This window comes from Pipra filicauda, unplaced genomic scaffold (assembly GCF_003945595.2).
Source record: "Pipra filicauda isolate LSUMZ 115617 unplaced genomic scaffold, ASM394559v2 scaffold151_size3305965_pilon, whole genome shotgun sequence".
NCBI classification, from domain to species: Eukaryota; Metazoa; Chordata; class Aves; order Passeriformes; family Pipridae; genus Pipra; species Pipra filicauda.
The window spans coordinates 902,347-926,140 of NW_024104007.1; the positions used below are offsets into that span (position 1 = coordinate 902,347).

Genomic DNA, 23,794 nt, shown 5'->3' on the forward strand with positions numbered 1-23,794 from the left:
AGAAAACCAGAGCAGTGTCTGGAGGCAGGCTCGGAGCAGTCAGACTGCAATGAGGGTCACCTTTTAAAACCATCTTTGAGAGATGCCATTTGCCTTGAAGTAAGAGAGATGAGGACCCTTCCAGCACCCGTGTGGGCATCTGATCCGTGCCATGTTCACTCATCTGCCTCAGCATCCAAGGGCTAGTGAGCACCATAAAGTGTCTGAGGAGCAATCTGGGAGTCAGACAAAGAAGGGAATGTGGTTGGAAGCAAGCCTCTGAAAGATAGCTGGGGCTGTGGTCAGAAAGGAAAGGTCTGCTGCAGCAAAGCATGCACAGTTATTGCTCAGCCTGTGATGCAAGAGCAGGGGAGATACAGCACGTCAGGAAATGTCTACGCAGTGCAGATACAATCAGGCTGAAAACACGCAGAGCATGCCAAGGAAGTAACCTTGAATGTCTGCTGGTATTTTTCTCTGGAAAGCAACAACAGGATATTACAAAGGGACAGAAGCATGGACATGGTTGCCAGTGCTTACCAAGATACATAAATTACCTGCCCTGGAAATGAGCATGAAAGGGGAGAGTGTTTATGCCCAGTTCCAGACCAGGGCTCCTTAAAAGGCCAGCACTGGCTTTGCTTGTAGCAGTGCCCTGCTGAGCTGTCACAGTCAGCTGGATGCTTTGACAGCAGGGTGGTCATATTCAGCATTAGAGTTCAGCCTTTCCACCGGGTCTGCAGGGGACAGGCCATGGAAAACGCTCCGGCTGGAAGAGGGATGTCCCGCAGCGGCCGCGCTGCATGTGCATCAGGCATCTGCTGCTGGGGAGAAGCAGTCAGCCTATGTTCAGTTTTTATTTCTACAAGTTTTAATCTCTCTCTCCTCTGATAAATGATTAATCGCTCAGATGAGCCGAACCAGAAACTGGCAAATCAAAGCCACCCTTTGTTTTGAAAACACTTTGCCCACAAACCCCAGTTTAGCACCATACCCCACACCAGGAGAAACACAAACCCCAGCAGAATATAGCACCCGCAGCTCCCAACCCAAGTACCCAAATTTAGGCATGGAGATAGAGCAGCTTAACCCCGAGGATTGCTGGGACCCATATAGACCACCAGAGTCAATGGAAGCAGCAGGTGCTTGGAAACACTGCGAATCAAAGCACTCATTTAGGGCACTAAATATAGAGCACAATTTAAACACCCAGGCTGGAAAATGTCGGCCATGTACTCCCTCCACTGCCTGGCACTGCGGGTCCTGCACACCCAGGCTGCTGCTGCACAATGCCCCTAGAAGGTGCTGGGTCTCTGCTCCCACCACCACTGCTCATTTACAGGCTTTTATCCATGGTGACACAGTGCAAAGAGGGTTCTCCTCCTCACTTTTCTAGAGGATATTGCTGCACTTGAGATAACCTCACTGGTTTATCTGTACTGAAAGTGATGTCAGCGGACTGTCAGAACACCTCCCTGCAGACCCGCCACGTCTGTGGTGCCTCAGGAACCTGCATGAGGGTTGTCCCTGTGCCACCATGCTGGGGACCCTCACCAGGCCCAGGTTTGCATCAGGCACCCCTGGCAGCCCACCAGGGTCCCAGAGCCAAAGCAGCTTCAAGAATGTCTCAAGAGAGCAGAGCTCTCCGCTGCCAATTTTTCTCTTTTTTTGGGGGGAGGGAGCTATAATTTTATTTTAAAAAGAAGAAAGAGGGGGAAGAGAAATAGAAAGGACAGTCTGCTGATCCACACTCACCTTTCAACTTGCCCAAAAGTTCAACTCCAGCAATTTTCCTTCCCATTGAGAAGCTGCTGCACTCACCATTCCTATTTTCTTCTCAGAAGCAGAGATAAGAAAATGCTGCAGCAGTTTGAGCCTTCGGTGCCCTGTGGAGATGCTAGCCCTGCCTGGGGGAATTTTAGCACCATGGAAGGCAGTCCATGTCAAGGATATCACCTTGGGCAGAGCAAGGGTTGGTTGGCACATCTGTGTAGGCTGCCTTGGGGATTCTGCACTGAACAGTCCTTTCTCCCTCCCCTTTACACCTCCTTGTAAGTAACACATGGAGGATTTTGGAGTGTAGCCCAGTCATGTAGACATATATCAGTGAAGGGACCACCAAAGAGGGAAACACTAGATAAGCCACGTGGCAAAAGGAGAAGCAGATACAAACTGTCCCTGAATTTCTAATCCATAGAGCAGTCAGGTCCTGGGACCACATCTAACAGGGGTACAACAGGAAGGACAACCCTTCATTCCCTGACAGCTACCATACACTATTTTGAAATGATGCCACAAAAGTTTATATGAAACTATGACTCCTGGATACGCAAAACTAATTTTGAGCTGTTTCTGAATGGAGTTATGCTGCTGCTTTTCCTGGCACTGGCAGGTACCAGGACCTAAAAAAGCCCTGTCAGAGCATTTCCTTTGCTCCTAAAACAACAAACTGTCTGAAGCAGATCTTGGACACAGGTAAGCTTTTCATAAGTGGCATCCCCATGATGAACCAGAGTTGATGCTCTCTGATAGGTAATGGTGGGAAGAAGCCTCCTGGGCTGCTCCCCTCAAACTTGAGCAACCGCATGTCTGCCCAGGGCTGGGCACAGGACAACAGTCACCAGGCACCCACCCCTTCTTTCTTCTTCCTTTTTTGTCTCCAACAGTAAACCACAAATGCTGGTGCTGCAGCATGAATGTGGCCGTTTTGGCCTCACCTTGGAGAGTGCAGGGCTGTGGATGCACCACTTTTGAGAAAGACTGTGCCAGTTGTGACTTGTTGCACAGCTCTTCAGCAGCAGGGAAATCTAGAAGGGATGAACAGATCCAATGTGGTACCTACCTGTCACCTCAAGATCTTGCTGATGTAGTGCTCCCTAAAACACAGTCCTCTTCCACACTCACTGATGCCCACATCCTTTTCAGACTCCTCCCTGCTGGGAAGGCTGCAGGGTTAGTTCCTCTACTGCCTTGTGTGCACAAGTCCTGGGCATTGGCATATCCCCCCCATTCCCACTCCGCCACAAACACAATCACAACACTCACCCACAGTGCAGACCCCCACACCTCAGCGCTGCTCCTTGCAGACAGTCAGGGTAGAGTGAGCTTCTCCAGGGACTCCAGCACTCAAACCAGCAAGGTTCAGACAGCTTTGCACCCTTGCTCTAACAAGAACCAGGCACACGCAGAGCCAAGGCTTGAAATAACCATCTTTGCTTCCTCGCAAGTCTTGTAGTCAGCATGGGTTAAAAAGCAACTAGTCCACCAGAAAGGATCTGAAGAAAGTATAGAACACTGCTGGCCTATGGAACTCATTGTCACATGATGTTGTGAAGGCCTAAAGCATAAAAAGGATGATATGATGCCATGGAGGAGAGATACCTATCAAATATATCTGGCTCAGGAACCCCATAAACCACTGAGCAACAGAAGCTGGATGGGTGTGAGAAGGGCTTATGCTGCAATTTACTGCTCTCTTGCACTTTCTGTAAGCATCTTCCTCTGGCCACTGCAGGACAGAGGATACCAGACTGTGTGGACCTTTGATCTGCACCAGTACAGCTGTTGGCTGAACCAACTTCCACCCACAGGTAGGGCTTCGTTAATTAATAGGTGGGGTTATGCCCAGAGTTATGCCTCCAGGCAGATGGCCAAGCCTTCAAAGGGCCTTCTGTATGCCGCTGCCACAGCAGTTTCCAAACCTGCTCCACAGCTCCCTGCTCAACCTTCTTCCATCCATAGTCTATCAGCACAGCAAATCTGCCACAGAAGTCCCCTCCAACCCAAGCCTCCTTCAGATGGGTGGGAGAGAAGATAGGATAGCAGCTGAGAAAGATCTACAAGTTAACAAGACTCTCCCTACCAAACAGAGTTGAAGGATTTGCATTTCATTGTTTTGGGTTTTTTGGTTTGTTTTTGTTTGGTTTGGTTTTTTTTTTTTTTTTTTTTTTTGCAGAACACTGGAAAGTGTTCTTGGGAACCCAAGGGTCAGAAAACATCATGCCTCCCTAGTCAATTTACACCTGGAAAGTGGTCCCTCTGTGTTATCCACCACTGGAAAAAAAAAAAAAAGAAATCTTAGTTTGGGTTTCAGAAAAGCACACGTTCCTTGTGTCTCTTAAGAGTAATATGGATGGAGCATATTACTCTGAGCAAAACCACAGTATCTCCTAAATGCTGCTTAAGGTTTCTGTGATTTTGTTTGTTTGTTTTTGCCCATCCAGAAAAAACTGAAGCAGCTTTGGTGCTAGGGAAAAAATTAACTAAAGTTCCTCCCCTGAGCTTCTAAAGAGTGGGTCATTTGTCCCTCAAGCTAGTTGATTTCCACATTCCTTTCATAAAGGTATTGCAAAGTACCCTTTGAGAAGGATGTCCCACACAGTTGTAGGAATGGGTTACAGGTATGAACTATGGGACTTGGTATTGGCTGCAAAAATCATGAAGATGACAGTATTCAGTCTGTGGAAAATTACATGCCTGATGAATGGAGATCTTTTAGCACCTTCCAGTTCCTAAAGGCATGTACTGGCAGGACAAAGGGGAAAGGTTTTAAACTGAAGATTTAGATTAGATATTAGGGAGAAATTCTTCACTTTGAGGGTGGTGAGGCATTGGAACAGGTTGTCAGGAGAACTTATGGATGCCCAATCCCTGGAAGTGTTCAAGGCCAAGGTGGATGGGGTTTTGAGCAACCTTTTCTAGTGGAAGGTGTCCCTGCTCATGGCAGGGGCGTTGGAACTAGATCATTCTTAAGGTCCCTTCCAAGCCAAACCATTCCATGACTCTATGAAATCATGCTGATTGTCTGCAAAAAAGTGGATTGTTAACTTTGAAGCAGGACAAGTGGGTCTCTGTTCAGTTCATTTGTAATGTACACTGCCCTGTACATTGTCTGTTTCTTCTTGCTCTAGAATTAGTATATACAATGTAAAAAGGAGATTCATATAAACCATCCAGAAACTTAATGATTCTTGTAGAAAAAGAAAAGACTTCCTTCTTCAGAATATTACATATGACATTCACTTATAAACATTTGATTGCAAGCACATGTTTACAATCAAATGGTCGAAGAAGAGATATTTTTGCACTTAGTCTAAGTCCCCATCACACTAACAAAATATACAGAGCATAATGTATACAGAGCAAAAGCAAAAAGTTCCACATATTTGTACAGAAACACTTTCACAAGAATGGGTGCCGTAACAAGGATGGATCTTGGGAAGGATTCAGTCATCTCTCATTCTCAAGAGGACCTTTTGTTCCTTTACTGTTTTATAAGCCCATTCTTTATTCCACCACCTTGGATGAAATAATGACACAAGGCTAGTTAGGGACTGCTTTGTAGCACTGAACACAGCAAGTCTGAGCATTGTTCAGTTTTTCCAAAGCAAGAGCAAGATTCCAACTGAAAGTGACTCAAACACTCACTTTACCATTGAGGAAGAGTAAAGCCAACCTCTACCACCCCCCTTCACACAAAATAAACCCACCAGAGTTCACAGTTAGACTGTCCAACAGAAGAGATGCAACCTCCCCAGGACAGCTCACAAGCTATTTGAGCTCTTCTTCAGGCTCATTCTTTCTCTGGTGCATCCAAAGGAATAAAATAGCCCACCAACACTCAAGAATAATGAGAGAGCTCAATTCTGGCACACATATCATAACTCTAATAGAAATTCCTCTGCAAGTTAATTTCATGTCACCTCAATCCCTGTTGTCCAAGCTACCTCACAATTAGCTTGGCAACTAGTGTCCTCTGCAGCTTTCGAGGCAGTGACCAAAATGCCTTTCAACCCTTAGGTTATTCTTGAAAAGGTATGAGCAAGTTATTTTGCTGTATGAACTAACTTTATAGCTGAGCACAGTCTGATCTCAAGAGGAGTAATTACATGGTCTGCTGGAGAACAAACCAGACCACAGCAAATGGCCAGAAGAATCAGGCTCACCAGGTGATTCAGGGTAACATCAGATCTTGAAAAGAGCATTAGAGAAGAAAAATTAGCACAAAACTACTCATTATGTAGAAAAATCTTGAGGAAGAGTCCATTTATTAGTTTTCCTCATTATATAGCTCTTGCAACATATGATTCTGGTAGTACCCTCATGCTTAGTCGAGATGTAAGGGTTCAGCACTTGTAAAAATCAAAAGGAAACAAAACTACTGAATAAGGTGATTTCGGGTATGTGGAGAAAACATACAAGTAATTTAAGAGCAGCATAAAAATAAAATCTGCATAAAGTAGATTAAGGTTAATTTGTGCAAGTTAAAAAGCTCACTTTTTGTTCAACCTCCTACTTTATTCATCTTGTTCCATGTATCTCAGCATACATAACTTGCCCATCACATGAAGGAGGCACGAAATAATTCCTGGTTTTGGAAGGCAAAGAGCACTACAAAGCTAAACACTTATCTGTGATGGTTTAGTGAATCCACAGTCCTGAACACAGTATCAGACACTTTGTTTAGAATAGCAGGTGATGACCATTCTTATGCCCCCATTACTTTATATGCTATTTCAGTACTGTGAAGCAGCAGAATCAGCACCTTTGGGAGCAGTGAGCCAGCTGACAGATGCATGACAGAACAGCAAGAGTCTTAACTCTGTATGTATATAAATCTATTTCTCCTTTTGAGAAAGGTAACAGAACTTGATTTTGAGAACTAACTTAGAAACAAACTCTCGCTTATCATGACAAAGACAAGCAAATACTTCAAGGAAAGCAGTAACAAAGTAGCTGTGTGATGACAAGTAAAAGCTCTGCTAGGATCTACAATTCTTCTTTGGAGGTTGATAGCTATTAGGAAAAATCCAACTTTTATATTCCATATTACCTTACACAAGAATTCACCTTTTACTGCAAAAAAATATTCCATACAAAGCCACTGTAAGAAACAGGCATAGACCTAGTGAACTGAAATTGGAGCATGACACAAACAGCTGCGGAATAGAGGAGGAAGGTATTATTTTAAAATCCAACTCAATTTGGCAAGGATATCACCTCAGGCCTCTGCACGCTCTTCTCACCCGAGGAATCAAAACGCTGCTGCTCAGACAAGCCTTCACTCAGCAGCCAGGAGAAGAACCACTGCAAAAGAGGTAGATTGTACACACAACCACAGAATATCCTGAGCTGGATGGGACCCACAAGGATCATCCAAGTCCAACTCCTGGCAGCTAAAACAGCCCTTGTGCTTTGCAGAGGGGCAGCACAGGGAGAGCCTCAGTTTAGGAACTGGAGGTGTCCCTGTCTCTAAAGCACACATGGGACACCACCTCCTCCACAGACTGTCAGCAGCGTGGGCAGAGGACAAGGCTGCCAAGCGGGCTCAGGAAGTGTTGGCGCTCGGTGCAGGCTGAACGCTCAGGTTACGGGAAGTACCGGGAATTAAGTCAGGACTTTCACTCCTCCTCTGTTTAGCCTTGTCACATCCGAACTCCAAAGCACTTAGAAAGCAAACACAACCTGAAGTATCTTACACACAATGAGGGAATCATTTTATTAGATTATGGAAGACAGCAGCATTACAGTACAAAAAGTTACAAGAGTAGCAGAAAAAAAGTGTTTTTGGTTTAAATACTCAGGATTATACTGGGGAACATGAGAAGGATAGTACCCTTTTCTAAACTAACTCCTAACCAGGTTATCAAAATAAGTTTTGAATATTTAGCACAAGTAAAAAAGTTACAACAAACATCATTATAAAATGCTTTAATAAATAGTTTCTTTTCTGAAAGTTTTTTTTTTTCCAAGAACATGTCAAAAAAATGTACTAATACAGATGATCCTGCAAAGCAAATCCTGCATTCCTGTATAAAATAACTGGTTTCAAAACATTCATGTTTACATTGTTCATGGGCCAGAGTTTACACTCTCAGATGTCCGTTCCTCTCAGTGGCAGGGTAACTAGGTGTATGTAGTGTTATGCTTCTTCAGTAATTAAAAAAAAAAAAAAAAACAACTTACAGTTTGCCCAGTTAACAGCAATAATAAAAGCCTTAAAAAAAAAAAAAGCATAAGCCTTCCATAACATATAACCATTTCTGATGAGATACTCCCATCCTCTGAGCTTGCCAGCCTTTTTTCCTTTAGAGTGAAAGATGAATAAAGCACAACAGAAACAAGATTGAGGAAAATATTGTTCCCTTCATTAGGCCTGTATTTAAACGCAAAAAAAAAAAGTAATACCACATGTAATTAACATATTCACAAAAGAAAAAAACAATGCCTCGCTATGTTGGTACTGTACAGTAGATGCACCCGTTAGTGTTCTTGAGATGGGCTGAACATGGGGATAAACAAACATTTCTGGATCTATTTACACATAGAGTGGTTATGTTCCTATGTAAATACAAATGACCAACAGATTTCCTAACATTGATTGTATTAACATCATTTTCTAATCTGGACATTATACCAAAAAAAGTCTTATAAACTGCCATAGAACCTCCTTTTCTGCAACATAAATTAAAAGGAATGACATGTAAAAAAAAAAAAGACCAAAATATTTAACTTATTAAATCAAATATACAGAGTGATTCATTTAATATGTACATATTTACAAAAAAGCACTTTCACTATTAGAAAATAAACTGTGTCAGTTGGGGAACCTAGAGTTCTCACAATTTTACTATATTGATATGGCAGTCTTTGACAGTTGCTATAGAAAAAGTTTAATCTCAAGGCACTTGTCACATGCTTCAATACTGCAATTTCTAAAGTAATTAAACAGAAATAAAAAGGCCACTTTTAAACCACAGTTGAAAGATCTCTATAATTATTTTTTTTGTTCCTATTACAAAGCGTGTAAGGCAAATTTGGAAAAAATCTTACAGAAGCTACTAACGTAACAAGTGCAGTGAGCTGCCATTAATAGAGATTCAAAGTCAAGAAAGCAGTTTAAAGTTCACACAATTTCCTCAACCAGGAGGTTTTAAAGCCACCATTAAATTAGAGCAAGTAATAAAAAGAAATACATTCTGTAAACAGTGTACAGTCTTTTGTAATAAACTTTACACATATTGAAAATACAACCTCTCCTCTGCCACACAGCGAGTGTATTATAAGTAAACTTTACAAAAATAGCAACTATCAAAGATTACTCATTTTTTTTTCATCTGACAGTCATTGAATAATTTATACAAGGCTAAAGAAACAAAATAAATTTTATTTATTATTTTTATTTATTTTTTTTTACGCAAAATAAAGAAACTATGAACATTTGACTCCAGATACTTTTAGTCCTTGATGCAAAGTGGAGATGTCAATTTTTCCCCTCCCCAGTAAGCGCAGGCGCAGTCTGCCTACGTCCCAAATACAGGTTAGACTCTACTGCCTTCAAAGTTTGATGCATTCACATTTTTTACAGATCTGTTGTCCATTTTGCCTATTTGATGGGATTTCTTTACTGGACTGCTCTCCGATGTGTCAGATACCTTTGTCGGCAAAGGCTTTGTGAGTTTGTGAGAGAGGAATTTGTCCATTTCCTCATCTCTTTCCTCCTCTTCATCCTCCTCTTCCTCATACTCTACGTACTCCTCTACTGCATCACAAGTTCTTTTTTGAGGAGATATGAAGTTTTTGCATTCATAACGAATGTCTTTGTTACTATAAGATCTGTCTATAGGATTTCTGATGGGATTTAAAGGCGCCCACTGGTTATTGGCACCCTCTTCTCTGGGAGGACGGCTTCTCTCTCTCTCTTTTCTTCTCTTCCGAGTCCACCACACGCAGATGATTATACAAGTCAGCCACACAATGCTAAATACCGCACAAAGAATTGGAACCAAATAATCTAGAGGGCAAACAAAAAGAAATAAAATCTTGAGTTAACAGAACGAGATACATAGCACCGGACATCTGCAAGAAAAGCATCCATACTTAGCTACAGGTTACTCATTGAAAGATATTTTTGGGACAAAGTAAGATGTCTTTACAGCACAATCATAACTGCCTAAATGCACCAGTCCATCTGGAAGTGCTCTTTACTAGTTTAAAGTTAAGAGTTTCCCGTGATTAATGATGAGTGAGGAACGCTCCATTTGAGATGTTTTTTCCCCTCCAAAAGACAAACTGGTTATATAAGTAGCATCTTTCTCAAGCACCTACATGGAAGTTGGCCCAGAAAACCTCAGTAATGACTCCTAAGAGCCTGTCCCAGCAGGAGGCAGGCTATAGAGTAGTGCCTGTAAGTTGCTCTAGAAGTAACTGACACTTGCATCACAAATATGTCCTGCATTTACTATCTGTCCTTTAACATCAAATCTACAGACATTTATGTATCAACGATCTCCAGAAACACTCAGGTTAGAGCCATGTAATCAAATTGATCATGCACTCTCTAGGATGTTCCATTTTTCCTTCAGAATGAAACATCAGAATATTGTCACTAGAGACAAGAGTCTTCACTACTCAATGAACAAACAAAAGGAGTTGAGGCAATTGCTTTCTCCACATTCCCAATCCAAAGCTCACTCTGGTGCTCTCCCAGCCACAGAACCTAGATTATTTCTATAGGAAAACATTCCTGAAAATGTATGTCTGTTTGGACTTCCCCCCCCTTCCTCAAGGGCTTTACAGTTAGGACAGGATAACAACTTTTTCTATTCTTCTTAATAAGCAAAAATCCACATGTGGTAAGAGGCAACGAGACATGAGGTGCTTTGGTTTTTTGTAGAAAGCATGGGATCATTCAACAGCTCTGCAGGTAAATGCTGTCAACTCATCACTCTAATGTCTGATCCAAACAAATTCCCTCAGCAGTTTCAAGACAGTTGCTTACAGAATAACCTGCAAAAGACTGCACAAATCCAAGCAGTGTTTCGACACCACAGTCATTCACTCTAACGTTCAAGCGTCTTCTGAGTATATTCCTATGTGGAATGTGACACATCCTCAAACACTTCCTTTTGGTAAAGGGGGGTGAGTAAACTGCCAACATGGTTGGCCTCAAGGGATCTAAAAATTGTATTTTAACAGTCTGGGGAAGTATTGTACTTGAAGGAGTAACTGCTATTCTATCCTTATTTTTCGTAAGCAGTTTAACACTAATCCATGAATGGAGGAAATACTTCAAGGAAAAAGGAGTTCTTCATAACAGCTTCTCCAATATTAGAATACAAAGCTTGCATTCTTACCGTTATCACATCTGTTATTTTGTCACAGTACCAGGGATCCAAGTTTACTTAATAACAGGTTCTTATACAAAATTGCATGGAGAAAAATCAATGAAGTGTCAAAATGATCATCTCACCTAGACACTTGAGCATCCCATAGAAATGAGATTCTCAACACACACATAGGCTTGACACTACATTTTGTGATAGGTTTCCACCTACCTTACCCAATTTAAGGGGTAACAATAAACCAAATCAAATCAAACAACATGAGTGTGCAGGTTACAGTTTACTTCAGAACAACTCTGTTTAAAGAACTAGGGGCCAATATAGCATCCATACTAAAATGTGGAGTCTGGAAATCATTCTGCAAGAGAATCAGAGTTCATCCACTAATTTTGGAGAATCTTTAAATCTTATTGGAGGTAGGAGGCGAAGTAATCCACATCCCTTTTTCCCTAGCATTTAACATGCAATCAGGAAAACAGAGGTTGAAGTACGTACGTCAGAATCTCAGCTCGATTCTTTATCATCTACAAAACTGCTGTTCAAGACAAGAACAAAGAGGGTACACTCCTTGAGGAGAGCTAAGGAAATAATACATTTGCCAAGACTTTAACAGATGAAAGGCATTTCCTAGAAGGGAAATGCAAGGAAAGTAGAACCAGGCAATCTACTAATTGTTTGGACTATGGGTGGAAGATCTTCCAAAAGATTATGTTCGGGAGGTCTAGGAAAAAGTTGGGAGAGTCTCCTACCATTGTAAGATTTTTCACTCTGGGGCTTAGTTGAACCTGAGCCTGCCAGCGGTCTTGCACAAGACCATCTCCTGCCTCCCCCAGGCAGGAACACAGGCATGCAAAATCTTCAACTGCTTATTTTGGCACAGCTCTGGGAGAGCCAATATTCAGAGATAAAGGTCTCCAATCTCACTATATCCTCTGCAAGAGGAATGAACATTACATTTTAAGCCAGCTGTGCACTAGTCAGAAACACATGACGAAGAGGGGAGCAAAGTTTTACATTATCATGGTAAAGTATTGGAAAAAACTATACATCTTTGATTGTTGAAGTAAATAATACATAAGCACTTCAGAAGATATTGGTACCACACTGTCTTCCCCCTCCCCATATTTTTAATTCCTCACAGCCTCAGTGCTGCAACATCAAGGGCTGACATTGGCCTAAGGTTAACGTAGGAGATTTGAAAGGGACTGCAACCACACACAAGAGCAACTCCTGATCTTGTGAAAGGTATGCTTAGACTGGGGAACTGCAATGGAAGTTAGATCCAAAACCGCAGCAAGAGTATCTGGGGATATCACATTAGGGATGAGGTTAAGGTTAAACTAGCATACAAGTACAAAAATCTTGATTTTAAAGCCACTTTCTCTTCAGTTAGTAATACCAATTAAAGACACAACCTGACCTGTCATTTTCTCCAACACGTAAAGAATGACAAGAGAAGATTGACAGCAGGGGAACAGAAAACACACACACATATAGGAGGTATGCACTGGGAGACTTACCTGATGATGAATTCCCAACAACGATGGTCTCTACTTTGACTTCAGTTACTGCCAACATAACAGTGCTGTTCTGTCGCTTAGTGATGGCATTCACTATTGTATTAGCAGCATTCTGTATGAGGCTATTATCTTGTTCATCTCGGTGCGGGACAAAGGACTAAAGGGAGTGAAGGGGAAAAACAACAAGTTATTGCAATCACCTAACCATGGAAATGTATTACAGCTAGACCTTAATTGAGTTCACTAGGTTGAGTTTGCCTGACAGTAGCTACAAATAGTACTCTAGAAGTTTACCATAGCAATAGCATGGCTGGCTCTGCCCAAACTGCAGATGCAGTGTCAGACTTGGTGGGTAACATGCCTACTTGCTAATCTAGCATACTTCAAAGGAAAGGCAGTGACTTCCATGTTACTTAAACTGATGAGCTAAACTTAGTCATAGTTTGGAGCAGTTCAATATGTGGATTATCTAGATAGAAGCGTGGACTAATAACAGTCTGCTCTATTTATACCATATACTTTGCTCCCTGCATCATGGCTCAGCATGTTCTTTACAGTACTAGAAGAGACAGACAGTCCAGCTTCTGCCTGGATAAACATTTACTATGAAAATTAACCCTTTCTTGAAATCAAAGCTAGACACTGGCATCAAGTGATTGAGCTGTAAGTGCCTCTAAAACAAGTCTTGAGCTCATTAGGGCAAGTTACTTTCATCTACTCATCTTGCACCTTCTTCCACTTCTCACTTAGTACCTTGTGTTTAATGAACACTCTGAAGCAGCCATGCTCTAAATGCACAGCAGACCCCTTCACAAGATCCAATCCAGCCACCTGCAACCATATCTCCTTACTGAGAAGGTCAATAGCCCAAGATTTCTGACAGAACAAGTAGGCACCTGTTCTCTAATTTGGGCTGAATTACTCTAAAGACTAATTTATCAGAAGGTTGTAGTAGCCTTCTGTCATTAATGAGACCTGCAATTTCAGCTATCTGCCACTACAGGAAATTGTGAGATCACAAAATTGCTTTGCAGTCAAGACTAAGCCACAGATTTCACCACCTGCATTCAAGTGGAACAAGCTTAAATGACCTCTTCCCCAGCAAAAACGTTTTTCCCCAGAAAACATTTTTGTATATACATTAATACCGGTCTCATACTTACAATAGCAACTTCCACTGCATTCTCTGTAGAGTAAGACAGATCACATAATATTATCAGAGTCCTGTCCCTAGAAACAGTCCTAGTAGCTGGTAAATACCGGATTTCAGAACAGATATTTTCTGTTGTAGTGCCCTGTTAGAAGCAAGGGAGATGGTATGTTTTTAGCTCAAGTGAAAAATGGCATGGAAAAATAAACACCTTGAGTTCTTGCAGTTACTAAAAGCCAATGAAGGCAGCAAACACAGTAGCAAGAAAGGGCAGAAAAGTGAAGAACAGGGTTTTGGAATGAAGGGTGAAAAACTGAGCTTGCATGACTATCCTAGTACAGCCTGAGCCCATCTTGAAATGTAAATAGTTCAAGACAAAAGAAAGAAAATAAAATATTCTGTACAAACCCTAATTTTGCCTCACCCTTTAGACAAAGCACAATTCACAGCAACAGAGGAGTCTAGTAATGGATTTTGCAAGTTTATAATAGCAAGAGGTCATACTAGAAACCTTAATCTTCCATGTTGTGACATAGAATAGATCTCTACATATATTACCATACTTCATTATGAATTCTATTCTTACCTGGGGGACTTTGTCTCCGTTAAAAATTAAAGTAATTCTAGCACAGTCATTGTCCAAGTACCCAGAATTAGGCAGACACTTGATATTGATAGGCAGAGGTTCAGAGGCACTGCATTCTCCCCAGTCTGTGCATGGTGGCTGAAAGCATTTCATGTACTTCTCCTGGCATTCTTGACCCATGGGACACTGGTTACTTGAACTATCCCAGTATTTGTGTAACAGACAAGGTTTTTTTCCACACCACACCTAGAAATTAAAAAGAACAAAGTACTGTTACAGGTAATTGCTCAAATCAAAATAAGGAATTCACATAAGAGGGTCATCATCTACTGCTGACTGCAAAATATCCGTATTTTGATACTGCTGTAGTCTAGTAGCAGATGGAACTGCTCTTCCACAAAATGAGGACATTTTGTACAGACAGAAGAGTAAAAAACTGGGCAAAAATAACCCGAGAAACCACTGACTGGGCATATCTCTTTAGAAGTTTATGGATTTGTCCCACATAACTGAGCTATACAGAAATTTAAGTATTTATTTTAATCTAGTCATCCAGGTTTCTATAATATAGAAAGAGAAATATCTCCACAAAGATTAATTTCTTCAGTATTTGTGCTGAGACCCTTGACAGAAAATGCTGAATATGTTAAGAGTTGATGTACACTGGTGATAAGCACTGCCACTTCAACCACACTCCCAAAAGAAAACAGTATGCTGGTACCCACAAATTACTGAGGTGCAGGGAGTTTCCAAACAAAGCTCCTTTCCAGGAGTTGGACTCCAAGGATCCTTGTGGGTCCCTTTCAACTCAGGATATTCTGTGATTCCATGTAACCTTTAAGATTCTACATAATACTCTACAGCTATTAGTGTAGGAACTTACAGATTCTTAAAGCACAACTGTCAGCAAGAAAGTGAATTTGTTCTGTTATGCAGGAAAGAACCAAATACCACACACTGATAACTTGCATTTACAGCACCCCACCATTTGAGATTCTAGTTACCTTCACATACTGTTATCTTCTGAAGACATCTCAAACTCACAATCACAGCACCATAAAGGGTCTAAAAGAGCATTTCTAAATTACTAAGTGCAAGATTTAGCTACTTCTTTGCCTACAGTGTGCACTTAGCTAAAAATAAAAAAATATGCTGGATAGATAAAACCTGGAGGTTTTTTAACTGGTGCTCCCAGCGAAAGATGGGAGACTGCCATGTTAGGCAATGTTCTAAGTGCTATTAGTGCTCGGCTGGAGCCACCCACTTAGCCCTACAACTTGTCAAGCAGCACCAACCTTCCTTTTCTCTCTCCAGCTGTGATATGAAGTTGCACAGGTACCACAAATCCACTGAGAAATGCTATCTCAGGAGGGCAGAAAGGCCTGGAGCACATATACTAACACACATGTCCAATCTGCATTTAGGTTAGTTGTACTTTTTCTAAGTCACAACCACCAGGATATAGTCCATAATAAATAAAGGTTGAAATCTTTCAATTCATAAAGCCACTCGAGGACAAAACAAAAAGGCAATTAATACCCACTGAAAAAACTTCTTCCAACATGTCCTTCACCTTGGAACTAATGTTACACAAAATTAAGAGCTCTAAAATTGTGTTTGGAAAGTTTTAGCAGAGTAATTTATTTATCCTTTCAAGGATCATTATTCCAGTTAATATTTCATTTTCTGTAACAAGAGCTCTAGAGAGCCTATTCTAGCAGGTAGAGAGCAGGACAGTACTTAGGATTATAAAGACAATCCATAAGTACTTTTACAGGAAGTTACTTTTTTTTTTTTTAAACAAAGGAAATTTAGGAGAGACAAATACAAACTTGTGCATGACAAACAGCAAATTTCAGCCAGAAGAATTTAAAAAAAAAGCTCAAAATGCCTACCTTGGTGCAGTCAATACGGCCATCCAAACAGTGGCAGCTGTTGCACTCTTGTTCCCACCGGCTCCCATGGGGAAAAGTCATTCCTTTAAGCCAGCAAGGCTTTCCAATTCCAATCACTAAAGAAAAAAAAAATCAACAAAACCACACTCAGACACTTCATCTCTTCAAACTTAAAACTATACAAATTTAAATAAAAAAATACTAGCTACTGTTCCTTACACATCAGACTACTGTATATAAACTCTATACTGGCTACACTGTGTGTGCCCTACTGATTTTTGGGTAGAGGTTGATAGCAGATATAGGAATACCTTCTTGGCATCTTGGACCAATTCTTCCAGGGGGACAAGTGCATCGGTATCCATTTATCTCATCTATACAGGTGGCACCGTATCCACAAGGGGAAGACTGGCATTCATCAATATCTAGAGAGAAAATAGGTAAAACTCAGTGACGAAGACACAGAACATTGTAATTAATAATTTACTGAGATGTAATTTGACAATACCTCCTTTTCTAAACGCAAAGGACGGTTTCTCCTCAGAATTCATCTCCTAATTAAACAGTTCTATCATTTCAGCAGTAACCTGTAACAGATTTCTCATAACTGCACCCTAATTGAAGTTCTGGTAATTAAAACAGCAGTCATATGCTGACTCATCTCACAGAGCAGAGGTGTTGGAGAGCTGAAGGTGCTAATGCCTTCTCCACATTCAGCTATAGAACAAGTCCCACATCCTGTTCTAGTGCTAAACTCAGACATTTAGGTTTCCTAGAAAAGCACATGCTTTCATGAAGTTACCACAGTGCAAGAGCTGAACAATTAATTTGCTCAACAATGCTCAAAAAAGTGACTTAGTGCAATACAAGTCACCATGAGGCAGAAGAATAACAGTTTGGTTTGTAACACATTTGATGAACATCAATAACCTTGAAATAAGTGAGCAGATTAATTTAGTGCATACATACTTAGCACGAAAGCCTCTTAAAAAAAACCCCATCTTCCAAGATTCAGAGGCTTAGCTGTAGAAATCTATGGAAAAAGGCAGGGAAGTATAGTGCATTCAGATGCATGGCAAGGTGTCATGTGTTATCCTCGGGAATTGACCAATACTAATTTATGCAACAGTCTACAAAAGGCAACAGAGTCCAAATTCAGAAGCTACAGGCACCAACTTCTTCATTTTCAACTTCAATCTTTCTCTTCCAAAGCATCTTTTGAAAGGTTTCCATCCACTGAATACAAATGGCATTCATATTCAATCCCAACCCCTCAAAAAACCTGTTTAAATACCAGTTCTTGTCCAACACACAGTATCAGCTCATTTTCTGTCCTTAAAGGACTGAACTTTGAAAGCGAACACAATAAATGGCAGTAGTGAGACTGCTACACATGTAGGCAATAGAAAATAACCAAATGGATACGGAAGGACTTTTGGTTCTATTGTAGCTTCCTTCAAAAGTGCACTAAGATGAAGTTTTACGCAAACACACAAGTATCTAAACGTCAGTGGGGTTTAACTACTCTTTCTTTCTCTCTTCAAGCTCTGTAGGTTTAAGATTCTCCAGTCTCTGTATGCTGAAAAAAGTGACTTAACTCTGTTTCTGTATCATCCATAAGAGGCATTTTTGTCAGAGCTACTCCTTCTGTCTATACCAGTCTAAACAAGTAAAAGATGTCTGCAGTTCCATTAAAGCACAGTATTTGTATTTGTGACGTCCTACCCTTAAGGGGAAGAAGCACCCAAGCAGAATTTGATACCCCTTTCTGGGTGTCTGGACCCAGATACAGGATGATCTGCTATCCCTGGTTCTGTATCCAGAGATCACTAAGCGGATGCTTCTACAAGTGCTGCAGCTGCCCTCCAGCTAGAGGTGGTGGTTTATTTTCTATGAGCCAGAATGAGGATGAAGTCTTAACTTGAAAGGCACATTCACCATACTGATGGAGTGGAAGGACCAAGCCCAAAAGCCTCAAGGCTACAGAAGACTCCAAGTCTGATCTTCCAAAGTAGAAATAAGGTAAAAATAAGGTATCTATCCATGCAAGTCAAAATGGTAAAATTCCATCAAAAAACCCCCCCAGAACAATGCCCAAACCCAACCAAACAAAAAAACCCCACCACCAGATTCTTCCACAACACTTCAACACAGTTTTAGGGTCTGTTGCTCTCCCTTCTTTTCAGCCTCTATCCTTAGAATAATTGCAGTGCAACAGGTTTGTTTTCTAGCTTTGAAGACCTTTATCATACTTTTGTTATTCACGTGCCAGCACTGCACTCCTGATGTTTTTGTTTTCGTTTGTGAAGTCTCAGGGGATTTTGGTTTCTTATATTAAGTGGAATACCTGTCGATACACATCATCTTTACCAACAAGTTGTTTGTCAAGAAAAATATTTAAAACTTAAGCTTCCAGGAAACCAGCACCCCAGAACTTTCAGAATTGTCCAGTGAAACCCAGAAACCAAATTTTTCAATGTAATTTAGGCCAAGTCATTTCAGATCCATTTCATGAAATTAATAAAGGCATATAACTTGGCAATATTCACAAGGTATCAGTACCTGGCTCAACAGGTGGCTTCTGCTTCATTATTTGGAAGTCAGCTAACCTAACACAAAAATGGTCACCAGGAGTTTGTGCACTGGAATGGTTCAACCATTCAGGCCTTTACCCACACAGGTACTTACTAATTCTGCAGTCAGGACCAGCAAACCCAGGTGCACATTCACATCGAAACCAATTCACCCCATCAACACAGATGCCTCCATTGTAACTGTAAAAATAATAAACCTGTCATTACACCAAGCATTCTCAGGGTAGACTCACTAGTCTACAGATGAGTCTTAGGCAGCATGTTCAAATGCAAATTTCCATTGTCTCTATTCTCTTTTTTTCCCCTCACTATTCAACAATGCAGAATTAAAAGGTCCCTATTAATTCATAATACAAGTCTACTTAAAAAAGCCATCTGCATTATTTCATTGGTCTCCAGTTAAAAAACTCTGTTAATTAAAGCATCTGCTGCTGTTTAAGGGGACAATTTATTGCTATCAACAGAGAAAGTATAGTGCTAGACAAACAATATTGCTTAGTAGGTCACCTGTTAAAACAGCAACATCCTACAAATGCATGAGGAAGTATATCCACAGAACTCAAGGAGATGGAACAACAATTACAAGTGAACATAAAGAAAGCCCAAACTTTTGCAAGTTTGTTTCTTTTTTAATATATGAAACAGAGAAAGATAAGGCAGATGGTTTGCTTCATCCACACACTGTTTTTCACCTTCAACCATAAATATCAACTTCTATATTCAAAATATTCCCATTGTATCTTCCAAAAATTTAATTTTGTTTTTAAAACACATTTAGACATAGTAATTCATTTAACAGGACATTTAAATTTATTTATTGCAAATGAACAGGTTTCAATTTTTCTTTTTTATTCTGCTCAGTTGCAAAGGCTTCAAATGTTATCAAGTCTGATTCACTTCATATCACTGTAATTTACTATTCAGCTCTAGCACGAAGAGTACACTAAAATACTTTTATCTGTTCATACAGAATCGACTCAGGATTGTTTTGTGGTCTTTGTTGCTGTCAAGGAATAGATATGGCATGGTAAAAAAAATGGCTTTAAGATATTTTAGAGAGACTGGTTTCAATTATTGTAGAGTAGAATTAGTTCTAATCTGAAATGGAAATCTATATTACTGTGCTCACTTCTGTTTTCACAATAGGTACAGAACTGGAGTTCACACACTTACCACGGATGAGGGTTGCAGTCATTGGTGTCTATAAAAAAGAACAATACAGACTAGTGTAACTAGTGGCACAATTTATTTTCTAATACATAATACTACAGTTTAGAAAACAACATATCTGACAAGGAAAGTAAAGAAAAATAATACAGAATTGAATGTTTTCTTCCACACTTGTAAAGAAAGTTCAATTATCATATCACCAGTAGGCTTTAAGTAAAAACAGAGCTGAAATTTAGATTTTCCCTCCCCCAGTGTTATGCCTTGGGGGAAAAAAATAAACAAACCAAAGTTGCAGGCTTTACTCCACCTAAGCAATTCATTGTATTGGTATGTGAAAGTAGTTACTGCTATCCTCAGAGAAAGTGGCTTATACGCTACTGCTCGCCTTTCTGTATAGTTTTCATTATTAAAATTAGTAGTTCTGTGAGGATTTTTCTGCTCTGCACATGTTTCCAAAAGCTATATTTTTACAGAAGGCTGAGAGTCTTATTTTGGCAGAGACCAGATACCAAAAGAAGCATGACAAACTCTTCATTCATTACTCGAGCATCGTCTTCTTTACCTACCTCCCACTCTGAATGATTCAGATATTTTGGCACACGAACCCTATAAACCTGCTTTGTTTCAGTTAACAGCTCTCTACCAGACACTCCCAATATCCCAGGGGAATGCAGGGGAAGAAAGGAGAAAAGCCTTACTCTGTGTGCATGTACGTCCTTCCCATCCTTCTTTGCAGATGCACGAAAAGGAATCTCCACTGCCAACACATGTTCCACCATTCATGCAAGGGTTTAGAATACAGCTGCTGTTTTTAGCTTTGAAAACAGAAAAGGTCTGTATTTAGCACAGGAAGCAAAGAGTATGTATCATCTGGGTATGCCAATATTACAATCCTAAACAATATTTAAATCAACAGTTCAAGACTCACAAGATCAAAAGGCTCCAAAAATAGTCACACTGCATGATAATCTCTCACCTACCTTCACCATCCTCCCAATTCAATTGTTTAATTGAACCATGAAATTTTATTTAAGAAGAATTACTTATTTTCTTCCCCATCTGTGTAAGCATTCTTCATATACTGTTAAATTATTACTTTGGCAGCAAGTTACCCAGATCATGAGGTGTTCTTCATGACAAAGTACTAGTATTTAAAGTTCAGGTTTTGATAAAAAGCTGCAAATGTATCTAAAAAGTAGAAAAACTGTACTGAATGACCTTCATTCAGCTTTCTGGTCCTAATGGAAGTTTCATTTTCAGAAAGATGCACCACAGATACTACACTGAATTTCCAAAAAAACAAGAGTAGTTCCCTACAGCAGGCAGTAACCCTGCAAAACCCCCAGGAAGAAGCACTTCATTCCATTCTCCCTGAGTATGCCTGCTCAGACACCTCTCGATCACAAACTTATTCACATTATGACTCCACAAGCCAAGTGGGGAACTAAGTTCCCAAGAAAACCCTTACACAGGGCCTCTGAAGACTAATAGACAAATTAAGACAAGCCCAAGTGTTCTAAAACTGTTTAGGAGAAGCTATTGAAGAGACCAGAAATGCAGTCAGAGGAAAACAGCTTCCTAAAAATCAGTATCATGTCAGGTGAGCAGAAAAAGTTACTTTAAACTTCAGTCACCACCCAACTGGAACAGCTCTGAACTAGCCAGAAGAGTTTGCCTATTTACTAAACAATTTTTTTTATTATTTAAACACTTCTCTACTTCTTCTGGGTTCACCTGTAGATAATTCAGAAAGCTTACCAGTGTTGCAAGTGCTTCCTATCCATTCTGGAGGGCATGAGCAGCGGAATGTATCTCCATCATCATAGCACGTTCCACCATTGCTGCAAGTGTTTGCATCACACTGGTATTCACCTATACATCACAACAAAGCAACTTTAGTTTCCATTCCTCTTGCCGAGTTTAAAGAAGATGCACTTCTTAATCACCAAAGCACTTTAAAAGAGACTTAAATATTTAAATGCAACAGCACCAGAAACACGTAGTTCCACTTGTTGTATTACAGTAAGCAACCCAAAGAATGGAATCTAAGGACATCTCTTACAAAACTGTTTCACTACATGAAGGAATAAGTTTTTTAAGTGTTCCATTTTGTGACTGGGAAAATGGAAGAGGTAATGAAAACGTGCCTATTTTTTCACTGCAATTGTTTTATTTTAAATTTCAGGAACTCTAGTCCCTTGAGAAGAAAGAAAACAAATCTTTGGGTAATCTAAAGATCAAAGCAAAGAACACTTACGTGAATGACAAGTTTTGCCTTTCCAGTCATTCTTACACTCACAATAGAAGTCATTTACCAAATCAATGCATCGGCCACCGTTGTGACATGGGTTAGGAGAACAGTCATTGAAATCTAGAAAAACAGTTATTCAACTTAGATGATCTGGCCCAGCCAAGGCCATGAGAAAATACAAAATGCTTCTCTATAAAGAAAATAAATTTTGTACTATTTAGGAAGATGGCAGTCCTAATTATTACAAGGTTATCTTTATATAAGCAAGGAAAAAACTGATATAATACAGAACAATATGAATTATGAAAGATTTTCTGACAGCTTAGAAGGACCATTCAGTATGGTTTCTAAGTAGAGCACCAAAGTAACTTAATTTTTACAAACAGCTGTATTCTGAACTTCAGAAAAAGCTTTCTAGTAGGGACCACAGTGTCCTGAAAAGGAGCCCCAACACAGGACATCCACATGAGGCAGTTAAGGCCCCCTTCTTCTGCTTTATGTTTCAAAACAGAGTTAAAGCCATTAGGTGGCTTAACCATATATACACATGTATATGTAAGTATACACACATTGAACATATATACACAAACATAAATTTTAGAGAAAATTCTTTTCACTTGAGACAAACGTTTTAATAGGTGGAACATAATTATTCCAGAACAAACTTCATTTAGACCACACAAAAGGCTCTTTCGACAGCAATGGCTGCCAAAAGCTTCTCAGTCTCTATTTCACATCTGAATTCATGCATGTCCTGTAATAAGTCTCAGCAAGTCCTTGCCATCATGTTTTAGAAGGGGCTTCATTCAGAGCAGAAAAAGAAACAACCAGAGTTTCCTCTGAGGTGACTTAACCATGAACTAGCCTAGTACACTTCTTGGACAACATTTTTGCCTATTCCCAGGAGAAAGTTCTCTCCTCCTATACCAAAGAATCAGATTCTATTAAAGGAACAGACTTCTAGAGCAGCTACCCAGAATATCTTCCTGAAAACACTTCTGCAAACAAGCCTGTAATTACAGAACAGAGAAACTACCCCATTATTAACTACATACCACCTCTAACTGTTACAACAAAGCTGTAATATTTGACCCTGCAACACTTAGCAGTACTCACTTGTGTCACACAATTCTCCTTCCCAGCCACTTGAACAGAAACATCTAAATGAATCAACTTCATCGATGCATGTCCCACCATTCTTGCAAGGTTTCCCAAGACAATCATTGATATCTACAACAAAAAGTCAACAATTATCGCACAAGGCTCTTCTCCCCTACTTAGAGGAGTGATGTAGACTTGTGCCTCTAGGAAAAGCAGCACAAAGTTATTACTTCATTCATACATGCAAAAGAAAGGCTCCATCACCTCTTCTCAAGCCTGGTAAGGTTCCCAGCTGTATTGTCCCTCATACAGCAAGTCAAACCAGAGCATTAAGTTTACCTGGCAAAAATATCCAGGTGTTTAAAAAACACCTAGACCAGAATACATGTGCTACTAAGCTGTGCTGTCGATTTGTCAGTCCCTTC

General features: G+C 40.2%; 1 protein-coding gene across 1 annotated transcript in view; it reads right to left on the minus strand.

Moving 5' to 3' along the window:
* Positions 1 to 7,449: 7,449 nt before the first annotated feature.
* JAG2 (jagged canonical Notch ligand 2) overlaps positions 7,450 to 23,794 on the minus strand; it is a 70,587-nt gene continuing 54,242 nt past the window's right edge. The window contains exons 15-26 of the mRNA XM_027716694.2: positions 23,385 to 23,498; positions 22,275 to 22,388; positions 21,776 to 21,889; positions 20,716 to 20,832; positions 20,021 to 20,048; positions 18,942 to 19,027; positions 16,565 to 16,678; positions 16,254 to 16,369; positions 14,359 to 14,604; positions 13,786 to 13,917; positions 12,623 to 12,779; positions 7,450 to 9,772 (exon numbers count right to left, since the gene is read on the minus strand). Of these exons, the coding sequence (XP_027572495.1) occupies positions 9,300 to 9,772; positions 12,623 to 12,779; positions 13,786 to 13,917; positions 14,359 to 14,604; positions 16,254 to 16,369; positions 16,565 to 16,678; positions 18,942 to 19,027; positions 20,021 to 20,048; positions 20,716 to 20,832; positions 21,776 to 21,889; positions 22,275 to 22,388; positions 23,385 to 23,498 (1,811 nt within the window). The 3' untranslated portion in view covers positions 7,450 to 9,299. The remainder of the gene's footprint in view (positions 9,773 to 12,622; positions 12,780 to 13,785; positions 13,918 to 14,358; positions 14,605 to 16,253; positions 16,370 to 16,564; positions 16,679 to 18,941; positions 19,028 to 20,020; positions 20,049 to 20,715; positions 20,833 to 21,775; positions 21,890 to 22,274; positions 22,389 to 23,384; positions 23,499 to 23,794) is intronic.